This window comes from Zea mays, chromosome 6 (genome assembly GCF_902167145.1).
Source record: "Zea mays cultivar B73 chromosome 6, Zm-B73-REFERENCE-NAM-5.0, whole genome shotgun sequence".
Lineage (NCBI taxonomy): Eukaryota > Viridiplantae > Streptophyta > Magnoliopsida > Poales > Poaceae > Zea > Zea mays.
The window spans coordinates 143,858,123-143,885,207 of record NC_050101.1 but is presented as its reverse complement, the minus strand read 5'-3'; the positions used below and the strand labels follow the sequence as shown (position 1 = coordinate 143,885,207).

Here is a 27,085-nt window from a genome sequence, read left to right as displayed (position 1 = left end):
GACGGAGGCGGCCAACCGCGTCATCATTATGTACCTACGCTGTTTCACAGGCGACCGTCCTCGACAATGGCTTCGCTGGCTGCCGTGGGCCGAATACGTGTACAACACGGCATACCAGTCCTCGCTCTGGGAGACGCCATTCCGGGTGGTGTATGGTCGTGACCCGCCCTCCATCCGCTCTTATGAGCCTGGTGAAACAAGGGTGGATGCGGTCGCACGCAACATGGAGGAACGCGAGGCATTCCTTGCCGATGTGCGCTATCGCCTCGAGCAGGCCCAAGCGGTGCAGAAACGACACTACGACAAGCAACACCGGCTAGTGACATATGCAGTCGGCGACTGGGCACTCCTTCGACTTCGCCAGCGAGCTCCGTCCTCCCTGCCACAACAGACATCGGGCAAACTGAAGCCCCGCTTCCTCGGGCCATACCGCGTCATCGAGCTCATCAACAATGTCGCCGTTCGCCTGGAGCTCCCACCACAGGCCCGCATTCATGACGTCTTCCACGTGGGCACCCTGAAGAAGTTTGTAGGGGCACCTCCATCCGCCCCACCGCCCCTACCCGACATCCATCATGGGGCGATTGTTCCAGAGCCAGCTCGGGTGGAACGCGCTCGCCTGGCACGGGGTGTTCAACAGGTGCTGGTCCAGTGGAGGGGCGAACCAGATACTTCGGCGACCTGGGAGGACCTCGACAAGTTTCGCGCTACATACCCAGATTTTCAGCTCGAGGACGAGCTGGACCTCGAGGGGGGGAGAGATGTCATGTGGGGCCGCACCTACACGCGGGCCCGCGACGCCAGGAGGGCTGAGGCTAGGGCGTTTAAGGGAGGCGCCAGCAGCAGCACCACCAAGGAAGGTCCATCCAAGGAAAGTGGCTAGATTAGTGGCCAAATTGATAGGCCTTAATTAGAGGGGAGTTGGTTTCCAAATAAGTCATTTCCTAAATTAGGGTTTCCAAATAAGTCATTTCCTAAATTAGAAGTTACCTAGTTGGTCGGGCCAGTGGCCTATTTATATGGAACCATGAGGCAGTGAAGGGATAAGAAATACATCAGCTTAATCTCCATCTCCCTGCACTCTCTCTAAAGCCTACGGCAGAGGAATACCTCGCCGGAGAAGACGGACAGCGGGTACGAGTTACGTAGCCGCGGTCCAGCTGCTCGAGGGGTTAACGCCCTTGACAGCTTGATGTTAACCTTTTTTTCCAAAAACATGCATAAATAGTGTTTAATCATGTCTCTTTCGTGTGCATCACATAAGCATGAGCATAACCTTAAGTTGATGCATTTGTTTGATCATGTGATGCTTTGTCTTCTATGCAACCTCTTGTGTTTGTGAGTACAAATGTAACCAAGTGTTGCTTGACCACCTGGCACCTAAACAACCTTATAACTACTTAGGGTCACAAATGAAGTAGGGTTTATGTTGGTGACTTGAAAAAGCTTCTAAGTGTTCCTAGCCTTAGTTGTCACTTTTTTTTCTTGATGCCGTTTTGACCTTATCAGCTACCTGCTTGAGGAAGAGTGTCACTAAAATGGAGGTGAACCGGAATCATGTCAGATCTTGTTTCTTGATTGAGTAAAAAAGGGATATATGAAGTTTGTTCTCTTCCTCTGTGCATCACCCTTATGGGTAAATTCCCACAATAAAGGGCCAACTTTCATGTAGTTTTGTGATTTGATGTTACTGTTTACATTTTCAAACATATAACTGTGGCTTCTATTCCAGTCATGAGGCATGACTAACTTTGTTTTCAGACCCAAGCCTAAATCAGTCTTTAACAAGACCAAACAGTGACCATAAGTTTGGATGCAGTGCTGTTTTGGCCCACCAAAAACTTTGTTCCCAGCTGGATGCAATCAATTCGAATCGTCGTCTCTCTCTATTAGTGAGAAACTTGGTCACAGTCTGGCAATCGCAGTAACTACATAAAATATAATGTTGATAGGTGGAATATAATTGGTTCTACTATTGTTCTCTCTAATCAAGTATTTGTTGCAAAATAGTGCAAATATAGTACTAAATAACCAAATTTTAACTTGCAGCTAAAATGTTGAAAGTATGGACTTATGTTAGTAAGCTCTTTTCAAAATTTACGATATCCAGCTTACTCCATTATATAAGCCTTGCACATAGTCATTTTATTTTTCTCCTCCGGGTAAATCTTTTTTCTTGAACGCGCAGGAGAACTGCGCATCATTCCATTAAATAGAAAGGAGAAAACAAAGTTACAAGAAACAACACATGCCCACAACACACTCACTGCCAGAACCAACCCCACCACCCAGTCACCCACACTAGACACCAAGGAAGCACCACAGTGCCTCTGTTGGAATGTGAACCCATGACCCTAAACAGGGTTGGAAGTAGTATTAATAGACTTAGTAAATGGGTCAGGCCCATTACAATGAGGGTGAGACGGTAATTACAAGGGGAACACCCCAAACCCTAGACGGGTAGTCTAACACCTCCCCGCAGTCACAACTCTATCCTGTACAGATGTTGAGACTGGATCGAAAGTCTAAAAATACACTCGACGGTAACCCCTTGGTGAAGATGTCGGCGAACTGCAGTGTGGTGGGGACGCTGAGAACCCGAATGTCACCGGCAGCGACACGCTCGCGGACGAAGTGCAGGTCGATCTCTACGTGCTTCGTGCGCTGATGCTACACGGGGTTGGTGGAGAGGTAGACCGCACTGACGTTGTCGCAGTAGACGAGAGTGGCGCGCTGGAGGGGACTGTGGAGCTCGTGGAGGAGCTGGCGCAGCCAGGAGGCCTCTGCCACACCGTTGGCCACGGCACGGTACTCGGCCTCAGCGCTGGAGCGAGAGACGACGGGCTGCCGCTTGGCGGCCCAAGAGACGAGGTTGGCGCCCAGGAACACGGCGTAACCGGAGGTGGACCGGCGCGTGTCGGGACAGCCAGCCCAGTCAGCGTCGGTGTAGACCACGAGCTCCGACGTCGGGGGTGGGCGGAGTAGGAGGCCGTAGTCGAGGGAGCCGCGGAGGTAGCGCAGAATTCGCTTGAGCGCAGTGAGATGGGGCTCCCGCGGAGTGTGCATATGCAGGCACACCTGTTGGACGGCGTAAGCGATGTCGGGCCTGGAGAACGTGAGGTACTGGAGCGCGCCGGTGAGGCTCCGGTATGACGTCACGTCGGTGACCGGAGGCCCGTCGTCCTCAGAGAGCTTCGCCTGAGTGTCGACGGGCGTGGAGCAGGGCTTGCAGTCAGACATGCCAGCCCGCTCCAGGATGTCGATGGCGTATTGGCGCTGGTGGAGGAAGAGACCCTGAGGCCGGCGCTCGGTGGTGATGCCGAGGAAGTGGTGTAGGGGCCCCAGGTCCTTCATCGCGAACTCCCGCTGAAGGGCGACGATCGTGCGGTGTAGAAGGTCGGCGGTGGATGCCGCGAGCACAATGTCGTCGACGTAGAGCAGGAGGTAGACGGTGTCGTCGCCGCGCCGGTAGATGAACAGGGACGTGTCCGACTTGGCCTCGACGAAGCCGATGGAGGCCAGGTAGGAGGCGAAGCGACTGTACCATGCCCGTGGCGCCTGCTTAAGGCCGCACAGGGACCGATTCAGTCGGCAAACCAGATCTGGACGGTCAGCGTCGACGAAGCCGGTGGGCTAGCTGCAGTAGACAGTCTCCGTCAGAGTGCCATGGAGGAAGGCATTCTTGACGTCGAGCTGATGGATCGCCTAGTCGCGGGAGAGGGCGAGGGAGAGGACGGCGCGAACAGTGGCGAACTTGACGACGGGGCTGAAGGTCTCGTTGTAGTCCACTCCGGGGCGCTGGGTGAAGCCCCGAAGGACCCAACGGGCCTTGTAGCGGTTGAGGGAGCCGTCCGAGGTTAGCTTGTGGCGAAATAGCCACTTGTCGGTGACCACGTTGGTGCCTTGTGGACGCGGCACCAGGTCCCAGGTGTGGTTGGCCAAGAGGGCCGCGTACTCCTCCACCATAGCACGACGCCAATATGGGTCGGCGAGGGCAGTGCGAACGGAGGAGGGCACCGGGGAAGCGTCGGGTGGAGTGCTGGACGTAGCAGCTGCCAGGATCAGCCGGTCGACGGGGCGGAGAACGCCAGCGGCGCGCCGAGTCACCATCGGGTGGACGTGCCCGGGGTCGCGGTGGATGGCGACCGGGTGGTATACGGATGACTCGGAGCGAACCGCCGGGACGTCGAGAGCGGCGGGTATGGCCGGCTCGCGGCGGTGATAGACGACGGCGGGGTCGACGAAGCGGGCCGCGCTCGTCGACGGGCCCGAGTCGGGGGGCGCCGAGGCAGTGGCATGGCCGCGGCGATGGTAGACGAGTGCGGGGTTGGCGAAGCGAGCCGGGGTCAACGGGGCCGCGCGTGGCGCAGGCGGGGTCGACGGGGCCGCGCGTGGCGCAGGCAGGATCGACGAGGCCGCGCGTGGCGTAGGCATGATCGACGTGGCCGCGCGAGGCGCAGGCAGGGTCGACGGGGCCGCGCGTGGCGCGGAAGAGGTCGTGCGCGGTGGCGTCGTGGCCACACGAGGAGCAGGTAACGGCGCAAGACGAGGCGCCGGGGGTGGGAGGGGAATCGGATCGGACTCGAGGAGGGAGTCAAGATCGGTGGGTGGGGTGGAGCCAGCAAGGGGAAACACATCTTCGTCGAAGACGACGTGACGAGAGATGATGATGCGGTGGGAGGTGAGGTCCAGACACCGGTACCCCTTATGGTCAGGAGAGTAGCCAAGGAATAGGCAGTGGGTGGAGCGAGGAGAAAGCTTATGAGGGGCGGTAGCGGAAGTGTTAGGGTAGCAGGCACAGCCGAACACGCGAAGGTGGTCATAGGAAGGGGTTGTGTCGTATAGGGCGAAGTGGGGGGTAGGGTGGTGCACCGCCTTCGAGGGAAGGCGGTTGAGGAGATGGGTGGCAGTGTGCAGGGCCTCTGCCCAGTAGCTGGCAGGGAGAGACGCCTGGAAGAGAAGGCAGCGGAGCATATTGGTGGTGGTGCGGATCATGCGTTCGGCTCGGCCGTTCTGTGCAGAGGTGTAGGGGCACGAGAGACGCAACTGGACGCCATGAGTGAGGAAGAAAGAACGGGGGGCGTTGTTGTTGAACTCGCGACCATTGTCACACTGCAGAGCATGGACCGGGCGACGAAACTGAGTGGATACCCAAGCGAAGAAATGTGTGAGGGTGGGGAATGTGTCGGACTTCAACCGAAGTGGGAAAGTCCAGAGAAAATGGGAAAAATCATCACCAAATAGTATTTATAACCAGAAAGACTGAGTACAGGGGAGGTCCAAAGATCACAGTGAACCAGGTCAAAAGCCTGCTCAGCCCGAGAGGAAGTAGTAAATGGGAGACGAGTATGTCGGCCTAACTGACAAGCATGACAGAGACCCTCAAAATGTCCCCTACTACATGAAGGATCTAGACTACTGGTAATCTTGGTCATGACGTCGGGTCCTGGATGGCCGAGACGACGATGCCAAGTGGTGGAGGAGGTGGTGGAGACTAGGACAGGAGGTGGAGACACGCCGGCGGTGGAGGGCTGGAGCGTGTAGAGCGGCCCCGAGCTGTCACAGCGGGCGAGAGGGGTCCTGGTGGCCAGATCCTTCACAGAAAAACCAGAGGGGTCAAACTCAATGGAACAAGAGTTGTCAGTGGTGAATCGACGGACAGAAAGAAGATTGTGAGTGATGTGGGGAGCTACGAGAACATCGTTGAGGTAAAACGGCCCAGGGAGAACCGAGGCACCTACTGAGGTGACTGGCAGAGTGGAACGGTTGCCAACGATGATCGAGGATGGGTGAGAGGGAAGGGGAGGATGAGAGCGAGAGAGCGTGCCTGCAGTGGGAGTGGTGTGGTATGAGGCACCGGAGTCGATCACCCAGTCGGAGGAGGGAGGGGTCATCGCCATGGTGCTGAAAGCAGCGGCGAGAGAGGCGTTGTCCCAACCGCCAGCCAGCGGGGACCAAGTCGTCGAGGTGGGGGTCCCCGGGGGCAGGAGCGCGGGCAGAGCCTGGGGCACGACGGGCACGCCGTAAGGAGGCGTCGGGGGCATGCCGTAGTGAGGTGCAGTCAGGAGGGCCGGCGCTGAGGGACGGGAGGCACTCGGTGCCTGGCCCGGCCACATGGCGATGGTCCCGGTCCAGGGGTTGTAGAAGGACGGCCACGCGTGGCCGCCACCCCGGCCGGAAGGACCACCACGAGAGGGTCCGCCACCCCCACGGTCGCCCTTGCGGGAGCGTCGACCTCCGTCGGTCGAGGAAGCCGGACGAGTGGCCGCCGGGACGGCGGGTGGAGGGCGGTTAGGAGCCCCGGTCGACGGAGGGCAGGTGGCCGAGCCCCCCGAATGCGGCTGACCGCTGGTAGGAGCGCTGTAGAGAGCCGAGGCAGGAGTGGGCGCCTCATTCGCCATGGTGAGCTCCTCGAGGAGAAGCTCGTTCCGCGCGGCGTGGAAGGTGGGGAAGGGCACGCTCCTCTTGATGAGAGCCTTCAGGTGGCCGTAGCGGGGGCTGAGGCCACGCAGGAGGTTCAGCACCAAGGTACGATCGGCGACTAGCTCGCCGAGGTCGCGGAGAGAGTCAGCCAGGCCCTTCATCTGGCGGCGGTATTCTCCCACGGAGAGGTCCCCCTGAGAGAACAGGTGGAACTGGGCGTCGAGGTGGACCGCCCGAGCATCCCGATTCCCGAGGAACTGGTCCTCGAGAGCGAGCCACGCCTGGCGCGCAGTGTCCGCCTGGTCGCGGATGATGTCCTGTAGCTCAACGGTGATGGTGTCGTGGAGCCACGAGAGGACAACGCTGTCCATGAGGCACCAGGAGCGAGGTGGCGGAGCGTCGTGGTCGACGAGGACGAACCGCCGCAGCGTGAGAAGGACCTGTCCTCGCCAACGGGGGTAGTGGGAAGACGCCGGATCCAGCACCACGGACACGAGGGCCCGGATGTTGTGCAGTCCGGCGGCTTGAGCATGGAGAGCGGCGATGAGGTCGGCGTCGAGGTCAAGTCGAACACGTCCCTGTTCATCTACCGGCGCGGCGACGACACCGTCTACCTCCTGCTCTACGTCGACGACATTGTGCTCACGGCATCCACCGCCGACCTTATGTTGGAATGTGAACCCATGACCCTAAACAGGGTTGGGAGTAGTATTAATAGACTTAGTAAATGGGCCAGGCCCATTACAGTGAGGGTGAGACGGTAATTACAAGGGGAACACCCCAAACCCTAGACGGGTAGTCTAACAGCCTCAACCTGGGTCATGGACAAAACCTGACAACATCGAAAGCCCTTTAGCCCCAGCAATACACCATAGCCCTAGACTATACTCATCCCCGGCTAAGGCCAATGTCTTAGAGATACTAGGCTGCGACCCATTGAACACACACTCATTCCGGTGGCGCCAAACACTCCAAGCTCCTAAGATCACCAAAGACCTCCGGGTAAATCTAGCCGAGTACATTCAAGCATTCAGGGTTCTATTCCCAACTTGTTGCAGGAACGATGTATCTTGGTGTTGTGCTTGTTGTCTCGGTCCTATTGTGGGTGATAATTTAGGTGCCGGTGGGCTTGGCTGATCTGTATATGTTTCTCTTCTGTGATTTTGTTGCAGGATGTCATTTCAGCTAGCAGTGTATTTCAAACTTATGATATTGTAATCATTTCAGATCTACTTTGTTTTAGTTTATCAAGATTTGAATCTTGATACTTTAATTTTTTTAACTCAGTTTGTAACATTATTTCCACTATGAACTCCTGTACGTGATATGTATTTGCTTAATCAAGTATGATCTTGGTTGTAACGTGGCTTTATCGAGGTCCTTCGTGACACTCGACAGACTACCATGTTCACATAGGTTTGTATGAGCATGCCAACATCCTTAGCGGTAGCCATCATACTAGAGCCCTTATAAATTGGGCGTTTCTGTTACAATGTTAGACCACACAAACAGGCCCCACTGGTTTTAAATGGCTTGACCTATGATGCACAGGTGACAGGTCCCCTTACATTTTAAATCTATGGTCAACTGATAATAAGATTGACCAAAGAAGTGGAGCTATGTTGGAACCAATCCTGATTCCCATGTCAGTGCTACCTCCAGGTTGTACGAATGGTACTCAGTACATAATCACCACGCAAGTTGTCAACAGCAAAATATCCATTTCACTAATGCATTTGTGTTAGCATTCAGATATGTTGATCTAAAATTCTAAATCCAGCTAAGCAGCAGCAGTTTGGAAAAAGGTTCAACCTTACAGAACTGGGGAGAATAAATTATATTCTAGTGCCACTGAATGAGAACTTAAGGTCGAGCTGTATAGACATGTTAAAATGCTGATTGTATTGTCATGGAACAGTAGACTAGGAAATTCCTAAGAATTTCAAGCCTACAGTAATACTCCCCCGTCCAAAAATAGTAATCGTTTTAGCTCTTTATTTTTATGTCTACATTCAAATGGATGATGATGAATCTAGATATATGAAAAACACATGCATCAAGAATTGTATGGACCTACTAATTCCCTAAAATGACTACTATTTTGGGACGGAGGGAGTATAACAAAACGTGAGTTTTGTTGACTTAGATACTAATAAAAATACCAAACAAAATTAAACCTGCTTGCATTGGTAACTTGAATGCCTTTAGTCTATCCTAAAAATGCTATCAGTTTACCTTACACATTTTTTATAAAAAAGGAAGGAGACACTGAATAGTGACTAATAAGCAAATAAAAGTAGAAATAGTAGCACACATTAATACATTATACTGCTCTATTGTACACTGGAAAAGTAAGAAATAAATACAACAGACCTGGTCACCAATAGTACCCAACAGAAGCTGCTTGGAAGTGATCCCCTTAGCCGTTTGTGTAACTGCCATTGCTTTTACTGAATGGGTGAAAAAGTATGACTGGGATTTTACTGCCACCTCAGGGCGGGCATAAGATGTAATTGGTGCCAAAAGATTATGCTTCCCTAGTATGAGCTTCGTGACATCTTTATTGCCCTACATAGTGCACTTAATATTACTACCACCATCATAACAAAAAACAAGTGTGCATAATTAAGACAGCATAAGCCATACCGCCCTAGATTGATCATATATCTCGATCACCGCCATTTCAAATCTGTGAGCTCGAAGATTAAAATAATGATAGACAACCCAGTTCTCGCTCAAAACCTAGAAGCATTAAGCATAGAACCTTTTACAATCGGAACTGATGAAATGCACAAGACCATTTTGGATTCATAGCTTTGTTGAGATAAATTTATTCTGAACCAACATATTAACAGCATATGATCATGCATGTTTCAAAACTCCAGTATGTCATGCAAGCAAGTTTGTATGCATATATTAAGGACCAAATGGGCCATCACAGGAAACAGGGACAGGAACTGCAAGTGGCAAAAGACTAGAAGATACAGGTATACTTACTGCATGTACAGGGCCTTGTGCACCATGATGAGTCACACGATGGAGTATGCGTCCAGTGACTGCATCAATAAGATATGCAACAAGTGAAGCTTCTTCAGGTAGTGCAGATCCAATATCAACAGCAGCTTTAGGAGACAAAGTAGCAACAAAAACTAAATTCTTTGACAAGTACTTGTACATCACATCATGGTCACCGCTTATCTTAGCTTGGGTATGAACAACCTTCAAATAAGAAAAGGAGATCAAGAAAATATTATTTTGTAATTAGTTTCAAGTTACAATATATTCCATGAATAAAGCAGTAGATAATGAACAGACCTCATTCATCTTTCGTGTTTCAGAGATAGTAATCCTTTCAGAATCAGAAGGAAAGATGATGAACCATAACTCCTTCGTACTAAAGCAGTACTCATCACCCACATTGAGATTACATGACTTCTGTAATGAATACCCTTTAATAACATTTGCCTGAATATCTACAGAGTAGAAATACAGGTTTGACATTTCATGAAGAAATACATTGAGAGCATCTGGAGATTTCGGATATAAATGTGCATTGGAATCGGAATCAACAAACAGATGAAGTTGTTGCTCTGATGAATCCTTCAGTGTCAAGGGAATAATTTGGACAACAGAATGGTCAAGTTTCATAGAGTTCAGTTCTTCTCCAGAATATGAATCAAGAATAGAGAATACACCAGGAATTGAAGGTTCTGCTCCAAATTTGCCAACAACAAGTACAGATGGATTTTCACGCATGACACTGTGATGCGGGACCTGCCATTGGTATATCCTTAATGCAGAAGGGACTCCACCACATCTGGAGGCACGAAGAGATGGCACCAATTTCGACCAGATAACACGTCCATCTCCAGTGTGCAGAGCCATCACTTTGCCCGCTTTTGTCAATACAACAAGGAGTTTGCGAAATCCATTATGGTCTCTTGTCATCTTATTTTTCTCAGAGCTTTTTAGTCTCATTGCTTGGATTGCAGCAACTTCATCAGCATTAGCAAGCATTAGACTTCCTTTGAGTTTCAGCATGTGTCCCTATGTAAGAACCAAACTCCACAAGTGGGGATCATATGCTAATGTTGTCACCGGTTTTATGAATGAATAACTTTGTATCACCTTATGGTAACAATAAAAAAATCATAGATCAACATTGATCAATTTCTTAGCACATTCTAACACATTAGCTACAAGTAACTTGTGCACCAAACATATAAGCAAGCCATTAGATTGAAAAGAATTTAAGAAAGATAATAAATTCACCATAATGTTGGAGCCTTCAAATTATCTAATATATCCCGTTTGGATGTAGATATTGGAGCTCAGAATTGGGAATTGGAATCAGCTTTCTTAAATTCTGTTGTTTGGTTGCACATGGAATTGAGATTTGGAATCAGAGGCCCAATTCTCTGAAATTGGACTATAACTAGAAACCCCCTCTCCCAATACAAAGTCTCACCCCTTGGTATTGCATGGAATTAGACCGCATAATTCCAAACTCCAATCCAGTGGCATCCAAACAATAGAATTGGAATTACATCACATTTCAATACAATGCTTGATTTGGTATTCAACCCAATTCAATTCCATCCTCTCCAATATCAACATCCAAACAGCATAATAGATTTAACATTTATCTAAAGCATTTCCCAATAGTGAATAACTAAATAAATAGCAGTTTATGTGGGTTACCTTAAGCCACTCAAAGAGATTGTGTTCCACATCGGCAACTGATACACCATCCTTCTCAACAGGCAATTCTGATGTTGTTACATCAACAATTGAAGCCAGCCCATCCTCTCTGCTCCAAACAACCTCACCTTGTTGAATTAACAAGAGTGAATGATCCTCCATTACAACCAAAGCTCGAAAACCATGAGATCTGTCGGTTCGAATATAACTATTCAAGAAGACCTTCTCAACATTGCCCCTATTTTGGTCTATAACAAGCTTTTCTTTAATAATTTCACTGCTTAGATCACTTGTAGATTTTACGATAAACTCAATTTCAGAACCCAAATGTTGCACGACAGCAAAAGCTGCTTCTTTTTCTGTGATTGTCAGGGAATCACTGACAGCAGCTGGCTGGTCAAATCTCTGAAGTACTTCCAATCCATCAGTACCTTTGAGCTTTAGGAGGGAAATAGAAGATGATGTTTGCAAAGATATGACACCATTGGACAAAGATTGAAGCTCAAGTGATCCTGATAAGTCTTGAACAAGATCTGAAACATGCACCTTGTTGTAGCTAATTCTCTCACCCTTGAATTCAATAACTAACAGACTTGATCTGGCCTTATCTAATGCTACCAACACATTATCAGAAACAAGTACTGTTTCACCCAATAATCCACCAGGGAGTGACTCTTGGATATCTTTTAGTATCTCTCCAGTTTTAGCACTCAAGTGATACAAAGCTAGCTTTGAGGAACCAGCAAGTCCTAAAGCATATACAATACCATTTTCAGGTGATTGGAGAATCCGCTTAATTTCTAAGCTGCAAGGTTGTTAGAGTTAGGGTTTCATATTCCCAATGCCCTGAACAACACAACAGAGCAGAATAATACATACCCATCAAGAGAAAACTCCTTTTCCCATAAAATTGCCCCATCAGTGCTTGATACAGCATAAATCCATCGCCCAGCTGAAACTAAAACCAAGTTGTCATTGGCCACTTTATTGTTTGACTGCAAAGAATAAAGGCACGTCACTCAGGAGAAGTGCTATAGGAAACATCAATTGCATTATTTATCAACTTATGATTTCTCAGAAAATAGAAAATGCATTGTGCGCACAGACCATAACATGCAACTGTGGATTTGATGCTGTAGAGATCCGAAGGTTAGTTTCCCAGATCATATGTCCATCTGGAAGATTCCATGCCCTTAATATAGTTCCTCCCAAAGAAAGGGTTAGAACATCTGAGAGAAAACAAGCTAAAAATTAGATTGTCATAAACATAAGCACAAAAATAAAAAAGAAAAAACAACAAAAAGGTGTCACTAACTCACTATCTCCCATACAAGCAAACCTTAAAATCATAACTACTTTCATAATCAGTGTTGTTAGTTAGTAACAAAATCAAGCATATATGTTAACGACGTAATCGTTGTTCATACCGACAGTTAAGTAATCATCCCAGTGTTATTAAAACTACGTTTAAACGATGTTTAAACTACGTTTAAACGTCAAAACTCTAATTAGAGATTGAAATCATGTTTTAGCGTTTTGGCGTTCTAAACTGTAAAACGCAGTGTTTTATGCATTTTGGACCATTAGCTATTTTTAGGCCCGGTCTATTAGTTACTTTTGGGGTTCAATCCAGCTCATGGGTGAAGTTTTGGTAAGCCACTAACCTCTCTGTTTTGGTATTTAATTTCATATTATTGTCTGAAATTATGATATATTGGTATTTTAACTATGTTGTTTAAAACTACGTTTAAACAAAGTTTAAACGTTTAAAAGTCAAAATTTCACCCATGAGCGTTCCAACTTTTTATCGTTTTAATAAGCTTGAATCATCCAGTACCCAATAACAACAACAACAAAGTATTTTAGTCCCAAGCAAGTTGGGGTAGGCGTAGCCGCGTAGGCTAGAGTTAAAATCCAATAGAAGTCACAAGTCAAGATTCAGGCATGTCCTAAATGGGTTGTCAAGTCAATTGATAAAATTAGGAGAGGATTCTTATGGAAAGGAAGAACGGATATCAAAGGTGGACATTGCTCTGCTGGATGGGCTAGGGTCTGCAGACCACTTTCTCAAGGTGGAGTGGGCTTTCATAATCTGGAAATAATGGGCTAGGCATTGAATATGAGGTGGCTTTGGCTTATGAAGACTAAACCAAATAGACCATGGGCAAGTTTTGATATTAAGGATGTCAGGGAGGCACCAAATAGACTCAACCAAACAGTGCCGAGATTAGATCAGATTTGGTTTGGTTTGGATCAGATTAGTTAGGGAAGAGATAAGGATTAGATTAGTTAAGGAAGAGATAAAGATTATATCAGATTTGGTTAGTTGGATAGAGATAAGTCAGTCGTCTCTATAAAAGAGACAACATTGTATCAGTTAAGGGTAAGCAATAATTAGAAGCAAGCCTTCTTCTTGCCCGGCCGTGGGCAGAGGCCCCCGGCCGGCATTCCTGCAACTACAACTCCCTCTCCAATTCCCCAATCCCATCACAGTCCATAACAATCTGGTATCGGATATATCAGGCGATCCGATGTCGATGACCCTCGAGGGCTTCAACGCCAAGCTCGACGCCAGTCTTATCGCCATCACCAACAACTTTGCCACCCTCGCGCGCTCTGTGGCAACCATTGAAGCCTTCATGGCGCGCATGGTGTTTCCCTCCCAACACCCGCCGGCGCCACAGTCGTCGGCGATAAAGCACCCACCAGCGACCGCGGTACCACCCCTGCCACCACTGGCGTCGTCACATCGCCCAATCGGTGCCAGTGCCCTCGCACCAACGGGGCTGCCCCTTTACCTCATCTCCATGTCACCATCACCATCACCAATTTCATCATACGCCCTCTCATCAACGACGACACCAGAATTCACGATGGCCCCGTCTCCTTCACCGGCCCCGTCGTTCACCGCCCCCATGCCTGTGCCACCATAGCAGCACTGCGATGACGTCTTCTACGGGGGCGTGGATGGCATCTGGGCATCGACGACGCAGCTACAGGCGGTGGCACGCTGCCTCCTAGCGCGCCGGCAAGGACAACGCCCCATCTTCAAGCGGCAGCGCCCAGTCCTCCCAGCAACCTTGCAACAGTTCGCGGAGAGGAAGGCGATTGCGCGGGCGAGTGCCTGCAATGTGTCTGCGGCGGGGCGGCTGCAGGCTGCGGCGCGTGGCCTCCTAGTGCGCCGGTAGATGCTCGAAGCAACCTTGGTGGCGGTCGACTTTGGCACATGGGGATGCGACCTCGCCCTGTCGGATGGCCATCAGCAACCGAGCTGGCCCGTGTCTCCAAGCGTGAGCATGGTGCGTGTCCCGCGGGCCACGAACTCCAACTCTACGGCAGAGGCAGTAGGAAAGGTGGTCCCCTCCTTGTCATCGGCGAGGGCGCACTGCCTAGCACCACCACATTCCACTACCTACCGCCTTGAGGGCACCTCCGCTGGTCATTGTTGCGACCCATTCCAGGTGGTCATCCACGTACTCCCCTTTCGTCCAGATAGCGTCCCAAGTGGCTGCACACGTGCAGGTCCAATGCGCGGAGGGTGTTTGCCTTATCTTAAGGGCTCAAAAAAATAAAGAGTCACAGTCTAATTCAGATTCGAAATAATAAAATAAGCCGAGATGTAAAAGGCTTATTTTTAGGTGTTAGGTTTGTGTCTAGTGGAGTCATCGTTAGGTTGCAGCACGTGAACAGTACCGAGATTAGATCAGATTTGGTTTGGATCAGATTAGTTAGGGAAGAGATAAGGATTAGATCAGATTCGGTTAGTTGGATAGAGATAAGTCAGTCGTCTCTATAAAAGAGTCATGATTGTATCATTTAATGGTAAGCAAGAATTAGAAGCAAGCCTTCTTCTTGTCTGGCCGTGGACAGAGGCCCCCGACCGACAATCCTGCAACTACAACTCCCTCTCCAATTCCCCGATCCCATCGCAGCCCATAACAAAGACACACCCTAGTGTAGTAGTGTTGCAGCCTTATTTGCAACCTCAATTTGTTCTATTGTTGGTGATGGGGCTACTACTTTGTTTTAGACTGATCATTGGCTCCAGCGGATGTCCCTGCGACAAATAGCTTTAGCCCTGTGTCATGTACGGCGCCCGGGTTGTGTTGTGCGCGTGAGCGCACCCAAGAGGCAACAGCCGCCGGCTCTAGTGGATAGGATAGAAAGTAGATAAGTTTGTTTGCATGCCTAGAATTAAGGATAGAAACTAGATAAGTTTGTTTGCATGCCTAGCATTAAGGGTTTGTTTGCATGCCTAGAATTAGGGAGCAGTTACCTCCATGCAGTTAGGCCTAGGGGCCTATATATATTCCTGTAACCAGACCTGAGTTGGAATTAAGAAAGATCATTATCCTAATCTCTCTCTCTCTCTCAACTAAGCCAACGGCAGAGGGGCATAACCTCGCCGGAGAAGACGACGGACCGTGGCTACGATCTCCGTAGCCGAGGGCCACCTACCCTAGACACTAAGGCCCTTGACACCCTGACAAGCCATATTTGAAGTAGAAATAGGAGAACCGTCCAGCAGGCATTGGTAGACAATAGATGGGTGGAAGACATCTCTGGTAGTCATCCAACTCAGGTTATTCTTGAATTACTTTTGGTCTGGGATTTATTACAGGAGATTCAAATCCAGCCAGGGGTCCCTGATCACCACTGTTGGATGCCAACATCCTCTAAAGATTACTCTGCAATCCGCTTATGAGCGTTTCCTTGTTGGTTCAACAACTTTTGAGCCTGCTGCTAGGATTTGGAAAAGCTAGGCACCATCTCGTTGCAAATTTTTCATTTGGCTGGCCTCTCTCAATAAATGGACTGCTGATCGTCTAGCGCGACGAGGAATGGATCATCCAGTGCGTTGTCTGCTATGTGACCAGGAACAGGAAACTGTTCAACACATTCTAATCAGTTGTTTTTTGCGAGGGACATCTGGTTTCGGGTTCTGAGCAGAATAGGTTTGCAGCACCTGGCGCCTAGAATTGATGGTATGGTGTTACAAGACTGGTGGACTGATGCTGAATGTAGGGTGCAGAGACCACAGAAGGGTTTAATTCCATTGTCATTCTGGTAGCCTGGAGGATTTGGAAACATAGGAATGCTTGTGTGTTTGATGCAGCCTCCCCTAACATCATCGCTCTTTTGCAGAACATTCATGAGGATGCTATCTTATGGGTATTTCTGGAACATTCATGAGGAAGTATGGTTATGTGTGGCTGCTTTTTGAGGCGCATTGTAATCGGTCTATATTAGACCTTTCTTTCTTCTTAATATAATGATACACAGTTCTCCTGCGTGTTCGAGAGAGAGAAAAAAATTCAGGCATGTGGTTAGTTGTTTTCCCATGCACTCCTATTTAAGGCTAAATCTTTGGGTATATTCCATCCTTTCAAATCTCCTAATACTGTCTCTTCTCATGTCAACTTCGGCCTTCCCCTGCCTCTCTTCCCATTACTAACGCGTCTTAGAATTCTACTACATGTTGGTGCCTCTGGAGGTCTCTATTAGAAATATCAAAACCATCTCACCTGGTATTGGACAAGCTTTTCTTCAGTTGGTGTTAACCCTAGCCTATCACGTATATCATCATTTGGGACTTGATCCCTTCTTATATGGCCACAAATCCAATGCAACGTACGCATTTTCGCAACACTTATCTTCTGAACAAGTCATTTTTTTGTAGGCCAACGTTCTGCAACATACAAGATAGCAGGTCTAATCGCCATCCTATAAGACTCGTCTTCTAGCTTCTATGGTACCCTTTTGTCACATAGAACGCTAGATGCTTGACGCCACATCATCCACCATGCTTTGATTATATGGCCAACATCCAGTTCCCAATAGGTTGGATGAATTATCTCCCATAAAAAATCTTAAAAGTCATAACCCCTTTCATAATTAGTGTTGTTAGTAAAAGAATCATGTGTATATGATAATATATTGGTTGTTCATACAAATAATTAAGTAATCAGCCAGTACCCAACAGTGGATGAATAGAGTTTTAGTTCTCATTACTCCATATCAATCATGTTTATAATATGTATGTACCATAAATAAAGGTTATTATCGGTCGGTAAGGGAAAGACCGCCCCACGGTATTATATTAAGAAGAAGTTCAATCGGAGCCCCAACCGAGAAAGGTCACAAAAGCTGGTCCCCCATGCAACATGAGGGTCCGCCCCCTATAGGTCAGATCTTTACTCGTGCTTTAAGCCCTACCAGCCCCTACACGAGGATCCACCCCCTATAGGTCACTCCATCTCGTGTGCACACGACCAGGGGAACCAGCGAGTGACCTTTTTTAACCTCGGCCTGAAATTCGCTCCCACTGGGATTCGAACTCAGGACCTAAGGAGTGCTACTTAAACCACCTAACCAACTCGGCTAGAGGTCCTTTCGCTAAATAAAGGTTATTCTCACATAACAAAAAAAGAAAGGAATAGAATAACCTTGAACCACTAAGGCCTAAATCGTAGCTATTGCTTCGTAAGCTACTAAAAGCATGGATAATAGAGTGACATCCTGTACATATCAAACTTGCAAGTATCTCTCATATATCTTGTGGTAATTGATACCAAGACCACAATTGACAATTCATGTTTCCTGTCACTAATTCACTATGCAACTATTATTGTTGCATACTTATGCTAGTGGTATCTCGTTTTAGTCTATAGATTGTAATACCAAGGTTTCAAATTAATTTCAGGAGAAACTGTCAGTAATCAATCAGCCTAGTGAGATCTTAATCCACTAAGCCTTAGTGCCTTACCTTAAGAAATACATTTTTTCTATCGTTGCACAGCAAGTAATTTTTTTTAGATTTGAGTTTTGAAAGCACGCTAACATGTGGCTCATGAAACGGATTTTCAGGATGTTACCCAGAAGAACATTGCATGTTCTACAATGCTAGTTATTTATTAATGTTGAAATGTTTAGCAGTCTAGGTAGTACAAGTCCTAGCTAATCCCTCATGGGTTAGACCACTGAAGGCGGGGGTTGATGAACACCCCACCCACCCCCTTCAGTCCAGAAAGAGTCAAAGGCTGCCACAAACTTTGTTCGAACAAAATCGAGGGGGTGTCTTGAATCATTGGCCTTACAGGTAAGAAATGGGTACAAAAAAATATAGTTTCGAATGCATAAAAAACAAGTTGTTTGGAGGATAAAGTTAGCAAGACTGGATGCCAAGCAATAAGAAATCCCATCAGAAGTGGAAGAAACATAATAGAATGAAATAAACAGAGAGCAGCAATAGAGCAATTTTCTCAAGGGCATCTAATAAGGGAATAAAATATTAGACTAACATTTTCCAAGTGAAAGACTAAGCTGATCCAAGGGGTCGTTCTTGTCAATGACATGTCGCCAGACTGCACCACATAAAACACACAGATATTAAGGACAAATGTGTGAGCAAAATATGAGACTGCACTTTAGATTTGCTAATCTGTGAACATGAAGGCTCACATATATCTCCAGAACGTAGATCAAGAGATGAGATCACATTTTCCTCTGTCAAGACTACAACACGCCTCCTTCCACTCTTTTGGCTGTGGTAAACTGCTTGCTTTACTTTGCCAATGTACTTCTGGTGCCTGTGAAGGACATCAACATATTAAAATGGTGTTGTTGTATTACTCCAAAAGACTGCATGTAGGTAGCTACAAATTAAATGATGTTAACAGGTGAAGCAACTAGCAATAACTGATTACATGATTCCACATCAAATAGTGAACTCTACAGCAGTTTTACCACAGAATTATTTTATCATATATAGAACTAACACAGCACCACAGGGCACATCATGAAACATAGACTTCTCAATGGGTTAGCACAGCCTGTGAGCAATTCAAGAGAAGTAGATGTCAAGTCCCCCATAAACCTGATTAAGAGAGAGGAGAAATCATGGATACTGAAGCAATTCAGCAAATCTGCGTCACTGCCCTTGGACGAAGGGCGCCCGCCTCCGCGTCGTGAGCAGCAACCAGAAGAACTCCGGTGAGTTCTTCCTCGAGTGTCGTATCCCAGGTAAGGGAAAACAGGTAAGAGTTGGGGATTTTGGTATTCTGTTATTTTCATAGATGATTGTTCCAGTACAAGAGGTAGTATTTATACTATTACAAATGAATACCGGCCCATTAATGAGGCCCATAATCCTCCACTAATCCCCTCTACCGGGTAAACCCCTTCAGGATCCATAGCACTAGATCAAGCAGTGCTTACAATCTGATAATGATGTATTGTGATGTATACTCAGACATCAGGTGGATATAAAAGGATAACTACTGTATGGCGAGGAACAGGATGGCACAGGCTAAATACTAGAGGCTTTAAGGAGTTTGAGGACTCGAGGAAGGATGAGGGAGACCATGAATTGAGAGGAATAGTAACATTTAGGGAGAAAGACAAATTCATTCTTCCATCGTGATAACTATTAAGAAACTTTACCTCTATAGGAAGAAACTTAAATCCGATACACCAAATATATTTAGAAGAAAATATACAGAGGTAATACAATAACTAAAGGTTAAGCTTAAGTCCTAATTTAATACTCTCTCCGTTCTTTTTTATTTATCGCGGTTTAGCTCAAAAATGAACTAGCGGGCGACAAATATTCGAGAACAAAGGTAGCATTAATTATCATAAGCAAGGCAATGCGGTAACCAAGAATTGACTGGCTGCGCTGCATGCATACATAGGTCAACCATGTTGCGATACTCAGCCAATATCCATGGTACAAAACTGAACCTTCCATGTAAACCATGCAAAGTGCACCAGGGAACATCAAGCATCTAAAAAAACGCAAACCTCATCCACAAAACGCAAACCAACTCAGGCTCATGCAGACTGCACTTTATTCAAATGATGAAGCCCATGCCCATCCATGAATCTAGCCCAAGAACAAGATTCTCTGTATACTCGTTAAATAGCTAAAAACAGAGAATTTCAGGCTAGGACATGGGCGGAGCTAAGGCCCGGGCAGGGTGGGCTCTTGCTCGGGCTTAATCTCCAGCAAAAGCCTATTATATCTAGGTAATTTTTTTCATTTTTTTCCAGGCAGCCGCCCATAATTTCTCATCTGGTCGCATGGTCATGTGTATCCGCTGCCGCTGCTTGCTGGATGCCATGCCTACAAACAGATTCTACATCACCAAAGGTTGTATGGCCTAACTTCATTTTCTTTTCATATGGGTTGTACGAGAGCAGACTCCACCCACACTCATGCACATCTTTTGTTTGCACCAGATAAAAGCAATGATAATGTCAACAGTCATCTCATTTGGCTCATCTCCACGATAACAGCAATGCTGTCGATGCCGACCCAAGCGATAATTAGCTTGAATCATTAATTTTTTTCTGCTTCATATCCAAGATCACGGTGTCAGGTATTTCGAGTCGTACAAATTTTATTCTACACAATGAAAATAATTAAGGGCAAACCACGCAACAGAATTTCAGATAAATGGTTCAATCACTTGGTGGTGTGTTAGTGTTACATTAAGTGGAAATTATTTAAAGCATTTGATAATTATATGATGACACAACGTCATAGCATAAAGACTGGAAAATGAGTCTACCTCATGTTATATGAGATTAGCATATTATATACATGCAAGCAAATTTTTAAGTACTTTGCAGTATATTTATGATTTTTTATATTATGTAGTCTTTTTAAGTTGCCCAGGCTTCCAATTAATTCTAGCTCCGCTAGGATGCAATCACTGTATAATCGCTATATAGCTAAAGAAACTTCTCTACTAACCCGACAGGACTAATCCGCAACATTCACCGCTACTACTACAGAATTCAGTTGGAAGCTCGTAATCCACACCCTGATTCGCCGAAACCTAGCAAACCTGTACTGACACCGCGCACAGCTGCTCACAACACAATCCTAGTCGTGATCTGAACTAGGAGCTCGAAGTTCCATTACGTCGCGCCGGCCTAAGCTAAAGGAGGATCGGATCTAGGGGAGCGAGTCCACGTACCAGTCCGCGAGACCGACTTGGTCCTCGTAGATGGCTGTGGCGAGGGTGGTGAGGGAGCCGAAAACTAGGATCCCCGCGAGGAGGACAAGGAGCGAGCGGCGCGGTGGCGCCGCCATGGCGGCTGAAAAGCGGGGTTCGGAGTCGAGCTCCGATCTGACGGCGGCGGAGAGGTGGCGCCGTTCACTGTTTGAGGTTGGGGCGAGTGTTTGATGGGGGCCATGGGGCAGTGCCAGAGCGGCCCCACGTGACGGCTCGACCAACTCGTACCGGGGGGGATCCCGGCTGCCGCCGTGACGATGCCGGAGATATTAACGAGTACTTTCGATACGCACCAATCGTGTGTCAGCTGTCTTGACACGAAGGGCGTGTTTGGATTGCTCTCTCAACAGATATCACCGTACTCGCTCCATAGTTCAAACTTTATTCCACGAATAATCTACAATACAAATAGTACTTTACACGACCGTTTACACCGTCTGCGGGAGATAGCCTAAGAGGCTATTTGGAAGGGCTCCGGGCTCCGGCTCTGGCTCTTTGCCGGTTCCCTCCCAAACGTCATGTCCTAGGCTGAGAGCCGGAGCTTAAATTTTAGCTCTGCACGGCTCCACGTATGCGTAGATCCACGCTGCCTCTCTCCCCATCGCCGCAGCGCAATCTCTCCTCGAGCAGTATCTCTTCCCGAGCCATCGCCGTGTCGCAACGCCGCGCCGCCAGATGCTCATATACTGACAGTCATAAGGAAGTTCAAAAAATCATGTTACTTATATCTTATGATGCTGATCTGATAAGGAAGCAGTTTGTGTCGAGCTGAAGCAGTTTGACAAGTGATCTGATAAGGAAGTTTGTGTTAAGTTGTCATAAGAAAGCATTCATAAGAAAGCAACTTCGTTTGCTAGTGATCTGGTAAGGAAGTTTCAATTACCAATTAGCTTCTTGTATCAAGTAGCAAATTTCAGATAGTAGATAGCAGTTTTGCTAAACATTGTAATGACAATGCTAGATGTTTCACATGTTAATATCTTGTTTTGCGTTTGATGCTTTGCCTGAAGTTGACAGTGTTCAGATTTCATCGTATTTTTTTGCCACAACACCGAATCAAAAAATACGTGTTTTGTGAAACAATCTGTCAAAGGCACCAGCTCCTGTGGAAGAGGTACTCTTTTGAAGGAGTCGAAGCCCTCCCAAACAGAGCCTAAGATGACTACTTATCCCACTCTTTATCTTACTATTTCAAACTTCACTCTGCAAACAGTTCAATATATAATGCAAAACAGTATTTTGCACGACCATTAACTTAGACCCTACCCGTAAAACTTTTATTTCGATTGCATATAGATCAAAGGAGACTAGAAAAATGAAATCTCCTTTTATTTTTTTTTACTAGCAAAAGATTTAATCATCTCTAATTCTTTTTAATACACTCCTAACCGAGCAAGCTCTCAATGAAAAGCTCACGATTTCATCTTTAACAATTTATAGTTCTTCATGTGTATAAAGAAGCATCGTGCTCCTATTATACGTTAATTAACATGTTTTTAACCTTAATTAAGCCTAGTGGCATGATAATAATATGTATTATAACACTACATACATTGTATGATTTTCTAAAAATTTTAAAAATGATAAATATGTGTTAATTAACTGAGTTATAGTGTGTAGGAGAAATTATATAAGATAAATTGTATATGGAGAAGAATTTTTAGTGGAAGATAGTAAAATATATTAAAAGTACATATAAGGAAAGATGTATAGAGGGAATTATCGGAGACAGCATAAGTTAATTAACACGTATTTACCATTTTAGAAATTTTAAAAAATCATTGTAGTACCACAATACATATTATTATCATGTCATGGGGTTTAATTAGGATAAAAATGTGTTAATTAACGTATATGAGGCATAGTAACCCTATATATATATATATATATATATATATATATATATATATATATATATATATATATATATATATATATATATATATATATATATATATATATATGTGTGTGTGTGTGTGTGTGGTTGGTATATTAGAAACCCTGGGCTTTGGATGATATAGGAAGCCCGGGTCGGTATTCCCCCGTCCTATATTGGAAGCCCTGGGCTTTGGATGGTATAGGAAGCCTGAGTCGGTATTCCCCCGCCCCCCGTTATAGCCGACCGGATGATTGAGCGATCAGGCGCGAGACCACATGCGGCCTGGATGACGCCGTGACGCGCGTACACGGGCCCACGACATGGTGGAAGGCATAACCAACTGGGTCAAAACAACAGGGGCATAAAAAGGAGGTGGTCGTGATTATAAGGATTAGTTTCCTCATCAAAACAGTGTGTAATAATGAAGGCATGCACGTAAAAATGGGATTGGGCACGTAGATTATGGAATGGGATTGGGACATGAACGGGTCATTTTTGAGCACATGATGGCATAAAAGCTTTTATGTGAATGGCATAATATATAAATGTTACATATTGTTGTAAAAATATTATGTAATAATGGCATAAAACATAGAAGCAAGAGGTGTAATAATATAATGTTGATGGTGTATAGGGTAAACATTGCATAAGAACAATATAGCATAGGATAATGATTTATAACAATTTAATACTTAATCTTTATGTTGAAAAAGAATAAAAATAAAAGTAGGATAATGGATTTGAATGTGACTGGTACTGTATCTTCCATGCGTGTATGTGGGGCGTGTGCTAGATATGCTTATTGGTTAACTGCAACCCATATAGAACAGCGGCCAAAAAAGTGTAGACACAAAAAAGTGGTCGGTCGGTTACACATTTCCCTAGACTTGTCGCCATTGCTGGCATCCCCACACCAGAGGGAACCCTGCAGTCGTCGTCATTGGTCGGAGTCATGGTTGGGTCCGGTACATCACTAGTGGGCGGTGGTGAAGGCGGTCTAATGCTTCAAGAGATCGTGCCTAGGTCTATTGCATCCTTAATGGATATACCTCCGTTGGTTCTGAGAGGTCCTAGATGCGACGAGGTTAGGGATGGGGAAGGAGGGCAAAATCAGATTCGACCTCCCATGACAAGTATTAGTTCCCGGGAGATGGATACACCCCAATTGCTCGGTCTCATGTAAGTGATCAAAGCTTCGACGTGTTCCATGCATCTATTTCCAGCCCTGCATATAATAATGTGATACCCTATTGTGGATATTGTAGGTATCTCATTAGTAATTTATGTACATAATTGTTGAATGTTTGTTGAGAAATTGCAGCCAGCGTCCATTGATCCGATTATAGTTCCTACAACAGGGATGATGTTCAAAAATATTGATGGTGCATATAAATTTTATAAAAGATATGCATATGAAGTTGGTTCCCATTGAAGAAATACAGAGAGATGACATACGATAAGTGGCTAAATTGTTCGCGTGAAGGAAAATGTGGACCTCAGCCCAATGACACACCTTGGATGAGGAATAAGCTAACTGGACAAACTCAGCGAAAGGCTGGAATAAAACCAAGAAAATATATGATGATGATAAAATAATGTGGTAGCTGCAAATATTGTTTTGGTGAATTTGGAGCATAATCATGAATTCATTACGGAAGAAGTAGAGAAACAACACCTACATTGTAACAAGAATCATGATCCAGAGTTCATGGATTTTGTTGGTGCAATGCATGATAGCCGAGTGCCACAATATTGCATTGTGGTTTTATTTTAGACATGCATGATGGGCTTGAAAACATTCCATCTATGGCGCAAGATCTGAAGAACATGTAAGGATTTTTGTTTTGTTTGTTTATAGTAACAAATATATTAATATTTCAGAATTGGTTTTGTTGAGTTTAATATATTTTTGGTTATGAAAATTATGCAGGCGGGCAGCAAGGAGACGAGAGAACTGCGCTGATGACGTAGCTAAACTCCTATCATTCTTTACAACATGCAAGAAACAAATCCACAATTCTTTGTGGCTTCCAGCTTGATAAAGATGGGAAGATAGTAAGTATCTTTTGGTCACACATGTGGTTGTTGACGGCGACGATGATTCGATTGGTGAACCTTTGAGTGACGGTGAAGATTTAGATATTGGAACCAACGTGCTGTCGTAGGAAGTTTTTGGACTATTACAGTGTTAGAAGCATGAAACATCTTGTGTTTGTTCCACAAGTCTGCTATGAGTTATACAATTGCAATCTTATAAATTGTGCACATTTGTAGTGAACTTTATGCACTGTTTATTCTTGGATGTGGGATTGAGTGATGCCGAATAAGTTGTCCTAAGTCTTTGAGCTGGTAGTGACTAGTGATGAATTTATTGTGTACACGTGGAAGCTATGAAAATGTTTGTTTGGTCGATATGAAAGCAATATTTGATATTATTGTATGGATGTCACACGCAAACACAGCATAGATGTGTGCTATTATCAGCATGTAAACTTAACTGCATTTGCATAACCCTAAGATGTCACACCCGGATTTAAGGGCAAATCCAAGTGCGTCTCAAATGTGCGCTAGGATCAAGTCTCACACATATGATGACTCATGGTATAGAAATCAATGTAACATCTTTATTATATAATATGGATTCTGTACAAAATAGCTAAATAAATATATCATATGATGGCACGATCCTCCGCAACCATAGTTGACTATGAGACGATGAACTAGACCTCTCCAAAATCATCGTAGCATCCTTCATGATCCACAAATAATCCTCATCTTGTGGTACCTGTTATTGACCTAATGTGATTATAGCAAGAGTGAGCCACATACGTTCATCGCTCAACAAGTGTGGAGAATAATTTGCATGATTTCACTTATGGTGGGGCTCATGTGAAGTGTAAGGCTTACCAAAGAGATTAGTTAAGACTGAGCATTGCTTTTAAATAGTTGGTCAAAATTTTATTAGCAATCACTAAGTATAAGTATATACCATCCCAATTAAATAATAGATCACAATTAATAATAAATCTCACGATGCAATTCAAACGACAGATTAAGTTTAATTCCATAAGTTACTCATGCGAGGGTCCGAGCCGCTCATGACCGTGAGCACGACTAATATACTAGTTTTACACTCTGTACAAGTTGCACATCTTTACCCACAAGTCGTGATCCCTTATTTGCTTCAGGTTGCGCAGACCCTTAAACACTACCAAGATGAGTAGGCAAGGGCTCACTACGAGGTCTTTCCAAAGTTCCACTAACATGAGAGCACCCACTACAGTTTCAAGCAGGAGAGAGAAAAGAAGTAGAATGGTGAACGAGTTGGTGGCAACTGAGTCGAGAACCATCATTATCGTGCAGAGATATAGATAACCAAATGGGTCGTGTCTGGCGAGTCGGTTCGAGGCACGACCCATTTAATAGTGCCTGGGCCAACCCATCACGAGCGTCGTGCGGTGCTTGGCCCATAGCCTCGGTCCGTAGTGCTGGCCCGGCCCAACACGATTATTTTTTCATTTTACAAAAAATCATATATACATATGTACAATTTATATTCAATATTATAAACACATGAGTATAATGTTCTACTGGTTAGATAGCTTCACCTAGTATCTCTCACCCTTCTTCTATCAGGGTGTGGGTTCAAACCTCACCTCTTGCACTGTTTTTTAATATTTTACACCGAGTTGATTTGGAAAAATGTAGGAACTTTTTTGTCACCGTTTTAAACATCTAACACTGAGTTGATTTGGAAGAAATGTAGGGACTTTTTTTTGTAAAAAGGTGACGCAGGACGACCGTTGAAACTAGTGTTTTAAGTATAGTGTAGAGATTTCATGCTTCAATATTTTTTATCTCCTCACAAAAGTTATAGAAAACATCTGTTTCTCTTTCTCATGATTTTTTAGTCTATAACAAAGTTATAAATATTTTAAGGATATATTCTTTTAGATATATATATAAGTTTTTTTGTTCGTGTCGTGCTTGATCCGGTAGGACACGATCATCGATATGTAGTACTTGGTGTCGTGCTAGTTCAATAAAAGTTAGGCTAAAA

At 45.6% G+C, this 27,085-nt stretch overlaps 1 protein-coding gene and 1 pseudogene across 1 annotated transcript in view; one reads left to right on the top strand and one right to left on the bottom strand.

The window, feature by feature from the left end:
- Positions 1 to 21,265, bottom strand: part of LOC100381974 (uncharacterized) — a 29,520-nt gene extending 8,255 nt beyond the window's left edge. The window contains exons 1-10 of the mRNA NM_001361565.1: positions 21,108 to 21,265; positions 18,586 to 18,713; positions 18,426 to 18,488; positions 12,232 to 12,353; positions 12,004 to 12,119; positions 11,125 to 11,929; positions 9,739 to 10,470; positions 9,421 to 9,642; positions 9,070 to 9,165; positions 8,797 to 8,991 (exon numbers count right to left, since the gene is read on the bottom strand). Of these exons, the coding sequence (NP_001348494.1) occupies positions 8,797 to 8,991; positions 9,070 to 9,165; positions 9,421 to 9,642; positions 9,739 to 10,470; positions 11,125 to 11,929; positions 12,004 to 12,119; positions 12,232 to 12,353; positions 18,426 to 18,488; positions 18,586 to 18,713; positions 21,108 to 21,223 (2,595 nt within the window). The 5' untranslated portion in view covers positions 21,224 to 21,265. The remainder of the gene's footprint in view (positions 1 to 8,796; positions 8,992 to 9,069; positions 9,166 to 9,420; positions 9,643 to 9,738; positions 10,471 to 11,124; positions 11,930 to 12,003; positions 12,120 to 12,231; positions 12,354 to 18,425; positions 18,489 to 18,585; positions 18,714 to 21,107) is intronic.
- LOC109940213 (uncharacterized) lies at positions 13,532 to 14,830 on the top strand (annotated as a pseudogene).
- Positions 21,266 to 27,085: the final 5,820 nt, after the last annotated feature.